Here is an 11,278-nt window from a genome sequence, read left to right as displayed (position 1 = left end):
CAGAAAAGCTATCCTTCAGAAATGAAGGAGAAATAAAATCTTTCTCAGATGAGCAAAAGTTAAGAAAATTCATCACCACCAGACTGACCTTATAAGAAATGCTAAGGGGAGTCCTACATGCTATCCTTCAGAAATGAAGGAGAAATAAAATCTTTCTCAGATGAGCAAAAGTTAAGAAAATTCATCACCACCAGACTGACCTTATAAGAAATGCTAAGGGGAGTCCTACATCTAGAAGAGAAAGATGAAAACAATCATCATGAAAATACCTAAAATTATAAAACTTTTTGGTAGTGTAGATATGTAAAGTAGGAGCAATAAGATATCAAAGCACAAGGAGAAACAATAAGACAGGAAGAAAGGAACAAAGGGTATGTAAAACATTCAGAAATCAACCAACAAAATGACAGTAGTAAGACCTCACATATCAATAATAACCTTGAATGTAAATGGATAACATGCCCCAATTAAAAGACATAGACTGGCTGAATGAATAAACAAATAAATAAATAACTCATCCATATACTGCCTTCAAGAAACACACCTTACCTACAAAGGCACATAGAGACAGAAAGTGAAGGAATGGGAAAAGATATTCCAGGCAAATGGAAAAATAAAGCAAGCAGGAGTAGCTATACTTATATCAGATATAACAGACTTTAAATCAAAATCTGTACTGGGACTAAGAAGGGCACTACAAAATGATAAACAGATCAATGCAGCAAAAGGATATAACAATTATAAGTATATATCATCCAACACCAGAGCATCCAAATATATGAAGTAAATATTAGCAGGTCTAGAGGGAGAGAGAGACACCAACACAACAATAGTTGGGAACTTTAACACCATACTCTCAGCAATGGACACATTAACAAGGAAACATCAGATTTAAATGGCACCATAGAGCAGTTGGACCTAAGAGATATATACACAGTATTTCATCCAACAGCTGCAGAACACACATTCTTTACATCAGCAGATGGAACATTCTCCAGGATTGAATGGTCAACTTACAAAATAAGTCTCAACAAGTTAAAAAAGAAATCAAAATCACATGAAGTATTTTTTTCTTACCATAATGGAATAAAACTAGAAATCGATAACCAGAGGAACTCGTGAAAATATACAAATACATGGAAATTAACAACACTCTCTTGAACAACCAATGAGTCAAGGAAGAGATTAAGAAGGAAATCAAAACGTTTCTTGATAAGTAATGAAGACAGAAACACAACATACCCATACCTACGGGAGATAGCCAAGGCAGTATTAAGAGGAAAGTTTACAGCAATGAATGTGTACATTTAAAAAAATGACATGTTTCAAACAAACAGCCTAACGATGCACCTCAAGGAACTAGAAAAGCAAGGACAAACTAAACTCAAAATAATTAGAATAAAAGAAATAATAAAAATCAAAGCAGAACTTAATAAAATTGAGATTAAAAATAAAATAAGAAAGATTGCTCAAACAAAAAGTTGATTCTTTGAGAAGATAAACAATATCAACAAACCATTAGCCAGACTAACCTAGAAAAAAATGACCCAAGTAAAAGACCCAAATAAATAAAATCAGAAATCCAAATGGACACATTACAACAGAAAGTAGCAAAATATACAGGATAGTTAGAGACTATTCTGACCACAACTATACACCAATAAATATGAAAACCTAGAGGAAATGGATAAATGTATGGAGACATATGTCCTACCAAAACTAAACCAAGAAAAAATAGAAAATGTGAATGGATCAATAACAAGTAACAAAATTGAATTAGTAATAAAGTCTCCCAGCAAAGAAAAGTCCAGAACCAGATGGCTTTACTGCTGAATTTTACCAAAAATTTGAAGAAGAACTAATACCAATACTTCCTAAACTATTTCAAAAAATTGAAGAAGATGGAATTCTTCCAAACTCATACTATGAGGCCAGCATTAACCTTATACAAAAACCAGGATGCACCAAAAAAAAAAAAAAGAAAAAAAACTACAAGCCTATATTCCTGATGAACACAGATGCAATAATCCTACATAAAATACTAGTGAACTGGATCCAACAGCACATCAAAAAGATTGTACACTCTGTTCAAGTGGAATTTATCCCAGAGATGCAAGATGGATCAACATATGCAAATCAATGAAAGTAATATATCACATCAGCAGAACAATTGAAAAAAAAAACCCATATGATCATTTCTATAGATGCAAAAAAGCATTTGATAAAATTCATCATCCCTTCATGATAAAGACTCTCAACAAATTATGTATAGAAGGAAAGTATCTAAATACAATAAAGGCCACATATGACAAACATACAGCTATCACCATACTGAATGGGGAAAAGCTGAAAGCTTTAAGAAATGGAAAAAGAGAAGGATGCCAAATCTCACCCCTTTTATTCAATATAGTGCTGGAAGTCCTAGCCAGAGGTATTAGGCAACAGGAAGAAATAAAGAGCATCCATATTGGAAAGAAGAAATCAAGTTGTTCCTCTTTTGCAGATGACATGATTTTACAAAGACAGAAACCTAAAGTCTCGACCAAAAACTTCTTAGACCTGATAAAAATATTCAGTAAAGTTGCAGGATGCAAAATCCACATACAAAAATCAGTAGCATTTCTAAACACCAATAAGAAATTTGCAGAAAAAGAGATCAAGAAAGCTATCACATTTACAATAGAAACAAAAAAAATAAAAATACCTAAGAATAAATTTAACCAAGCAGGTGAAAGATTTCTACAATGAAAATTATAAAATACTGATTAAAGGAATGAAAGAAGACACAGAAAATGGAAAGACATCCCATGCTGATGGGTTGGAAGAGTCAATATCATCAAAATGACCATACTACTCAAAGTGATCTACAGATTCAGTGTAATCCCCATCAAACTATCAATGATACAACTCACAGAATTACAAAAAACAATTAAGATTTATATGGAACAATAAAAGACCCCAAGTAGCCAAAGCAATCCTGAACAAAATGAATAAATGGTGGGAGGGGAGTATTTCACTCACTGACTTCAGAATATGCTACAAAGCAATAGTAATCAAAACAGCATGGTACTGGAACAAAAAAGACACATAGACCAATGGAACAGAATAGAGAATTTAGAAATAAATCCACATACCTATAGCTGACTGATTTTGACAAAAGAGCCAAGAACATACACTGGGGAAAGTGTATGTATTTATTTGTTTTCAATAAATAGTGCTGGGGAAATTGGAGATCCAATTTCAGGAGAATGAAACTAGACTCCTATCTCTCACCATATCCCAAAATCAAATCAAAATGTGTTACAGACTTAACTGTAAAACCAAAACCCATAAAACTTCTAGAAGAAAACTTAGGGGAAATACTTCAGGACATATGTCTGTGCAAAGATTTTATGAATAATACTCCAGAAGCACAGATAACAAAAGAAGATATGAACAGATGGGATTGTATCAAACTAAAAAGCATCTGCACAGGAAAGGAAAAAATCGACAGAGCAAAAAGACCACTTGCAGAATGGGAGATATTTGCAAACTATGGAAATGACAAGGGACTAATATCTAGAATATACCAATAACTCAAACAATTCAATAGCAAATAAAATGTGGTATGTACATATATTTTACTATGCAGTCCTACTCAGCCGTAAAATAAGAGTGAAATTCTGCCATTTGCAGCACATGGCTGAGCATGGAGAAAATTGTTATGGGAAATAAGCCAGACACACAGAGAAATACCAGGTGTTCTCATATGTGGAAGCTAAGAGAGTTGATCTCTAAGAAGTAGAGAATAAGAAGAGTGGTTTCTAGAGATTGGTGGAGGGAAAGGGTTGGGGGATGGGGAGATGGTGGGCAGTGGGTACACAATAGTAGACAGAGGAATATTGAGATCTAGTGTTCTGTAGTAATATGGGGAGACTACAGTTAACCACAAAGTACTGCATATCTTTGAATAGCTCGTCAAAATGATATAGAATGTTCCTAATATAAAGAAGTGAAAAATGGTGCAGGTGATGAGTATACTAAGCATCCTGATATGATCACTGCACACAGTATGAATGTAGCCAAATATCATATTGTACTCCATAAACGTATACAACTATCATGGGCAAGTTAAGAAAGATAAATTTAAAAGAGAGAAAAAAGAGGTAAATAATAGAATAGTGGTTACCTCAGGCAGGCAGGAAAAGGGGGGTGGGGAAGAAGAAAGGTTGAGAGACTGGTACAAAGTTACAAAGTGAGAGTTAGACAGGCAGAATAAGAGCTGGTGCCCTCCGGTGAAAATAAATAATTATGTGGTATTGTATATCTGAAGAAAAAAGAGGATCTTGAATTTTATAACCAAAAAGAAACAGTAAATGCTTACGTGATTGATATACTGACTATTCTGATAGGATCATATACAATATATGCACATATTGAAATAACACACTGTACCTCATAAACATGTACAAAGAATAAAAATCAATTAAAATTTAAAAACTCAGTTGAATTTCTATACACCAACAATGAACAATCTGAGAAGATATTTAAGAAAACAATTCCATTTACAATAACATCAGAAAAAATAAAATACTTAAGAATAAATTTATTTTTTATTTTTATTTTTTTCCTTTTTGTCTTTTTTTTTTTTTACTGACCGGCAATGGGATCGCAACCCTTGGTGTTGTGCCCGCACCTTGCTCAGCCAGTGAGTGGGAACCGGTCTCCACATGGGATCCGAACCCTCGGCCGCAGCGCCGCCGCGCTCCCAAGCGGCGCACTCTCCAGTGCGCCACCGGGCCGGCCCTAAGAATAAATTTAAATAAGGTGGTGAAACACCTGCAAACTAGAAGCTAAAAAACATTCTTAAAATAAGTTAAAGACCGAAATAATGGAAAGCCATCCATGTTTATGGATTGTAAGAACAATATTTTTCAGATATCAGTTCTACCCAAAAGATCTACGTTTTCAAGGTAATTCCTGTTAAAGTTGAGGCAAATAACCTGCTCAACTATCAAACACAACTTGAACTTGACATTTTGCCTCTGATTATTTCTCTTTTTTAAATTTTAAAGCTATTTTATTCACCATTTTTCTTTCGGAGGATGGCAATGCACTGAATTGAATTGAATTTTACACAGAGAATGTATAAATAAAGAAAATTATAAATTTTGTTTGCAACATTGTTTAACATTTACAATTATTAAATTTATTCCACTTCTACTATAGTTGTTAGTTAAGTTTTGCTTCTATTTCTTTGATTAATAGTATATTACTTTGCTATTTGAGTACTTCTTGTAGCCTATGCTAAGTGTTTTATATGCAGTTTTTTATTTAAATTATTTCTTATAACAAATTAGAGGTAGAAACTGTTACTATCACAATGTTCTATTATCCTTCCCACCTCTCTTAGTCTCATCCATTTCTCCCTTGTTTAACATAATCTGACTGATTTAGGATTTCTGTCTGTCTGGCTCAAGGATAGTAGACAAACCCACTTCTCATTTTGTTTTCTTACCCGAGTATGATCCATTTTTTGTTGAATTGTTGCATATGACTATTGGATACCTGTGGCATCTGTGTATTTATGTCAATGCCAGGAAGAAGGTGGATTATCACTGGGATTTTTCTTAAAGAGGGATTATAACTGGGATGTTATGGCATGTGGGAAAATGACTACAAAACAATACCCACCCACCTTCAGCCCCACCTTTAGTGTCTGGCCAGAAATGCTGGTGCAGGAATGAAGGTCTGGAAAGAAGAACATTTTGTGTCCTATTGAGCAGTGAACAGACTTGTCTCTTGTCACCTTTTCAATGTTGAATTTTAAGATTCTCTACTCAATATTAAATATTCTTTGGATAATATTTTGATCAAAAAATTTAAAAAAAACCCAAATCATCTATAATTAAGTGAGCCAAATATAATTTCTTTTAACAAATTATTGTTGGCACTTTCTATCTTTTCATGAATATATTTTCATCAAAATATCATAAGTATATTTGCTTTACATATGTTTTTTATTAAAATTTGAATATTTTTGATAATAATACTAAATAATCTTCAAAAATACTCTCCTTAATGATCTTAAGAATTCCACCATATGTACATCCAGTGATTATCTGACCCAGCGAGGTTATGGAAGGTTGATGGAGAGTGAGGTTTACATGCAGGAACAAGAGCAGAAGGCAGAAATCTAAGGGGGTTTCCAGTTACCATTTCTCTGAGCATGTCAGAAATATTTTACTGCAAATCCTGTTTCCTTTTATTTATTTCTTCTCTATTTTATTGTAGAATCTTGATTTGCAGGGACGGTTTTGTTTAATGGTGTATAACATATAGTCACAAAATGTGAGTGAAGGGCTGGCTGGTTGCTCAGTAGGTTAGAGCTTGGTACTGAGAACACCAAGGTCCAGGGTTCCATCCCTGTACCAGCCAGCTACCGAAACAAACAAACAACAACATGTGAGGTAAAATGTTGAATCAAGAATTAGATAAATTTTAAAATTTATTGTTCTTTCCCATCATTCTCTATGTAGCAAGTATTTATAGAAAACCCTTTGAAAATTAGGGAGTGAAAGCAATAGGATTGAATCTAGGGCTCTCTGACCTTAAAGACCATTAAGCTAAGCTCTTTAGATAAGTAGAGAGGCAGATAGATGATTTGTAGATAGACAGACAGACAAAACCCACATTGTGTGTGTGTGTGTGTGTGTGTGGTGTGTGTGTGTGTGTGTGTGTGTGTGTGGTGTGCGTGTGGTGTGTGTGTGGTGTGCATGTGGTGTGTGTGTGGTGTGTGTGTGGTGTGCGTGTGGTGTGTGTGTGTGTGCGTGTGGTGTGCGTGTGTGTGTGTGGTGTGCGTGTGGTGTGTGGTGTGTGTGTGGTGTGCATGTGGTGTGCATGTGGTGTGTGGTGTGTGTGGTGTGCGTGTGGTGTGTGGTGTGTGTGTGTGTGTGTGTGGTGTGCGTGTGTATGTGTGTGCGTGTGGTGTGTGTGTGTGTGTGCGTGTGTGTGTGTGGTGTGTGCTGTGTTCCATGTCTCAGGTCTTGGATGTGCAAACTTGTTGAAACTTTGATTGTGAGGTGTCACTCTTCATCTTGTGTCAGCTCGTCATGTAGCTGATTTGAGAGGAACTCTGAGTGTTCAAATTTACCACCTCAACCTGTAAAGCGACTCCTGTGTGAAATGTTGGGGTCGCCAGGGCTGCTGTGACTTTGGTGCCTATGCTGTCATGATCAGCAGCCTTGTTGAGTGGGGTATTCTCAGAGGGATGGTCTCAAAGTAGAACCCAGACTGCATAATCTCGCGCTGTAGCCCCTTTTGGCTAGCTAATTCTCACATTCTGGATGACAGAAATCAGACATTTCTGCAAGGATTCATGATTTAGACATGATGCAAGGCTATGGGGAGTAGTAAGTGACCTATTGAGTAAAGCCCCTTTACCTAGCCCTCTGATGTACTCGGCATGTGTAATAGTCTATATGAATCATTTGATGATGACACTATACGTACAACAGTATGGCAATCAGCTGAAGTGGAACAGGGAAGGCAGTTTTATGCTTCAATGAAGGTGAAAGATAGGAAGGGATCATCATCCCCAATAAAGAAAGAGAACCATTGGCCCCCAGTTGGAAAATCCCCCGAATCCTTCAATTGCCATAGGTCACTGCAACTGAGAAGTAAGGTAGGGCCCGTGTGACTCATGAGCACTTATCCCAATAAGAACATCCTGCAACAGGATATTTACTATTTCCAGAGTCCCTGTGAAACCAGTAATGGATAGATTTGCATTTTGGTTAGGAAACTATTGTACCAGCCCAGATTTAGGCAGTGCCACTTCCCCCTGGGAGGGGCAGCAAGCCCTATAAAGAGGTCTTCTGCTGCTCAACATCTGAACTCCTAGCCCTCAAGTCCTGATCTACATTGAGGAATTTGGTGAGTCGGATTTCTTGAGTTCATGTGGGTTTTTTTTTTTTTTTTTTTTTTTTTTTTTTTTTTTGTACTTTCAAATGTTGAATTGAATCTAAAGCAAGAAGTCTGGTAGATATAAATGTATGATGATGAATTTGATGATACTTAGTGGACGGAAATGTTGGATCAGGGCACAATAATATACTGTTTTATTTTGTTTAGGGGTAGATAGTTTGAAATCCATATGGACAAAGAATAGGAAAGCTTTGATAATAGGAAAGCTTTGATTTGGAGAAGAAAAAAGAACAAAGTATTTTTCTCTTTTCCTTAACTTCTTGGTGTCCTTTTCAAAGGCTTATGTCTTAGGAGGTGTGAGACCCTTAATTCTTCCTGAACAGTCCTTTGCTGTGTATGCAAGTCAGCCTACTAGGATACTCACAAGAGATTATGACAAGAATTGCTATAGCGATTGCCCAGGATTGCCGAACTGTGACCACCTTTCTTGAAGATGTTATTTTCATACAAATAATATTTCTTGGTTCTTTACAGCAGACATATTTTCTTTAGAAAAATGGTGTGAGAACACACAGGATTGTCTTAGCACTGATAAAGCAATTTGCTAAAGTGGAAGGAAGAAGCCAGAGAGTTATAGGAATGGAATTAAGACATTAAAGTGCATTCTTGGAGATTGGAGAAATAATATCCCATGCTATTACTTAAGCTTTGGCTTCTCTTTCTGTAGAAGTCCCTTCTGGTGAACACTGTCATATAATTTCTTTCAGATTCTGAGACTCCAGACGATGTCTTATCAACAGCAGCAGTGCAAGCAGCCCTGCCAGCCACCTCCTGTGTGCCCACCACCAAAGTGTCCTGAGCCATGCCCACCCCCAAAATGCCCTGAGCCATGCCCACCGCCAAAGTGCCCCGAGCCATGTCCACCTCAGCCAAGCCAGCAGAAATGCCCTCCTGTGCCACCTCCTCAACCCTGCCAGCAGAAGTGTCCACCCAAGAGCAAGTAACAGCTTCTGGATTCATCAGGATCAGGAAAGGATAAGGTCAATTGGCTCACCTAGTTCCCCAGCTTCGCCTTCATCTTCTCTTCTCAGCCTGTCATGGATACGGAAGAAGCTTCTCTGCCTTTTAGCCTGTAATCTGCCTCTGATGATTCCTGACAGCAAAAGGTTTACTTCCTAAGGCTCCTCTCCAGGTGGTGACCAAGAAAGGGAAGTCCTCTGCTGTGCCAGCATCCCAGAGAAGAGCAGCAGCCCTCTCCCTGGGTGTCACCAGAGGATTCCATTGATGTCTCCGTGTCTGTCTCCTGGGAAGGAACTTCTATAACTGGGAAATTTAACTCTTAGCCCACTTTTGAAAAATGTTGCAGTTTTACAACGTTCATTTATATTTGCAAAGTTACTGCTGCTATGCAGCTTGTTTCCTAAGTGGCTAGTCTCCTAGTGCGGTAAGCTGCTTAAAGAAAGCATGCATTCTATAAATATGTCCTTTCTTTTGGCCTAAGTGCAAAAAAGGGAATACAAATTGAATGAGAGACCTTATTCTACTCTATGAAGTTTAAAACATAAACTACCATAGAATTTCAAAGGCTCTGTATTAAGTTATGTCAACCCCTTAGTTGGATTTTTAATGAGTGCTTCAAAAGAGAAAATGTTTTAAAAAAGTTTCTATGGGATTGATCAGAATGTCAAAAAAAGACCAAATCTGCCTTTCTGAGGATGTTGTTTGCAGCCATGCAACATTTATTAGTTGTAGACATGAATGGATTTCCTATGGTAAATATTATGAGAAAGAAACAGTCTTACTAATGAAAACCAAACTGGTGATAAGGTCCTAAAAAGGAAGGAAGGGAAACCTTGTAGTCCCTTATGCTGGTGTGTGAGATCATTCTGGAGATTGAAGATATAGAAAACCCAGTTCATTAGATGGGCTTGACTTGCTCAAGGTACAGTAAAGTTCTTTTTGTGAATAATATACATAGAAGTTTTCTTCTCAGATTTCCTGAGACACGAGAAGAATCTTTTATCAACAGCAGCAGCAGAAGTATGAACAGCCCTTCCAGCCTCCTCCTCTGTCCCTGCTTTAGTGACCTATGCCCCTCCCACCTCCACTGTGCTCAGACTCATGCTCACCTCTGAAGACTCACCCTCCCTACTTCCCTGTAGCCACCTCTGCAGTAAGCTCAGGTGGGCCAGTAGAAATGAAGCCCTCGCCCTATATGCAGAAATGTCCACTCAAAAACAGGTGAGTTTCAGATGCCTCGGGCCCAAGAAACAATAAGAACAACAGGTCTCCCCAATATTAGCTGAGTTTCTTGGAGCCTCATGATTTTAAGCAAAAGTCTCTCGCAGAGAAACATCAGATGCGTCTGTATAATTTGTGACATGAACAGCTGATATCATCACCTATGCTAGTGAAGTTTTTTCACGCAGCTTCACAGATGAAGCACATGTTTTATGGTAGAACAGAAATTTTCTTTCTATTACTTGTTTTGCCAGTGGTATTGGTTCACAATTAATTGTTTAGTGAATCTATTTGTTCCTAGCTTTGGATTTCTGCAAACAGTGTGTTGTGAGTATTTAAGGCACTGAGTCTGTGTAGTAGGGTCTCTCAAGGACTCTTTGAGTATTGGTTCAGATTCATGTTCTGCTATTCATTTGTTGAGTGACCTGGAACAACATACTTAACTCCTCTGAACATCAATTTACCCACCTCCAAAGAATGAAAAGAACAACCTTGTCCTAGATATTAAATGATTGGCACAATGCACTCAACACAAGGCAGTTGCAATTGTCATCAACAACATCATCCTCATTATCATTATCATCAGTAGTGTAGTTGCTCTACTAAGAAAGCCGAGGTTATTAAATAGAGGAACTTCTCAAACTTTGATATGCTTTTATATCATGATTGTTTTCTTTTTCCTCTGAACCAACGACTTTTCCAGAGACTTACTTTTGGGAAGATGAACTAGATATACTTTTCCCAGAGAGCTGCCATCAGAAGTGCCCTGGGCTCTGAAGCCAGGGTGGTGGGGGGCCTAGGGTCTCAGCCACGCCCCCGGATGTCTGCATCCAAACCTGTGAGGACCACTGAGCTGCCACTGGAAGTGCCCCAGGCTCCCAGGTTGAGGGCTGTGGAGGGCCTCTGCCATGGCCCCCTGAAGTCTGCATCTAGCCCAGCCACGAGGAGCTGCCTACAGAAGCCCCCAGGGGGTCCCCTGGCCAGAATGAGGGGGGCGCCATGGGCCTCAACCACACGCCCCCTCCCCCCTTCCGCCTCCTGCCACCCTATTCCTCTCCCCTTTCTCCCCAACGGCTCCACAACAACATCTTAGAATGCAGTATGTGTGTGTGTATATATGTATATATATATA

The 11,278-nt window shown here is 38.0% G+C and overlaps 1 protein-coding gene across 1 annotated transcript; it reads left to right on the top strand.

The window, feature by feature from the left end:
* The first annotated feature begins 8,678 nt into the window (after positions 1-8,678).
* On the top strand, positions 8,679-8,972 carry LOC103606502 (small proline-rich protein 2E). Its single transcript, XM_008591091.1, has one exon. It carries the CDS (start codon positions 8,691-8,693, stop codon positions 8,907-8,909), a length of 219 nt encoding a protein of 72 aa, XP_008589313.1. The 5' UTR covers positions 8,679-8,690; the 3' UTR covers positions 8,910-8,972.
* The last annotated feature ends 2,306 nt before the right edge of the window (positions 8,973-11,278 follow it).

The sequence above is a fragment of the Galeopterus variegatus genome, unplaced genomic scaffold (genome assembly GCF_000696425.1).
Source record: "Galeopterus variegatus unplaced genomic scaffold, G_variegatus-3.0.2 Scaffold6623, whole genome shotgun sequence".
Classification (NCBI taxonomy): Eukaryota; Metazoa; Chordata; class Mammalia; order Dermoptera; family Cynocephalidae; genus Galeopterus; species Galeopterus variegatus.
The sequence above is the reverse complement of the archived record's forward strand: the minus strand, read 5'-3'. Positions and strand labels throughout refer to the sequence as shown.

Excerpts from the sequence above, each read along its gene's own strand:
- LOC103606502 (XM_008591091.1), top strand. The coding sequence starts at position 8,691 with ATGTCTTATCAACAGCAGCAGTGCAAGCAGCCCTGCCAGCCACCTCCT.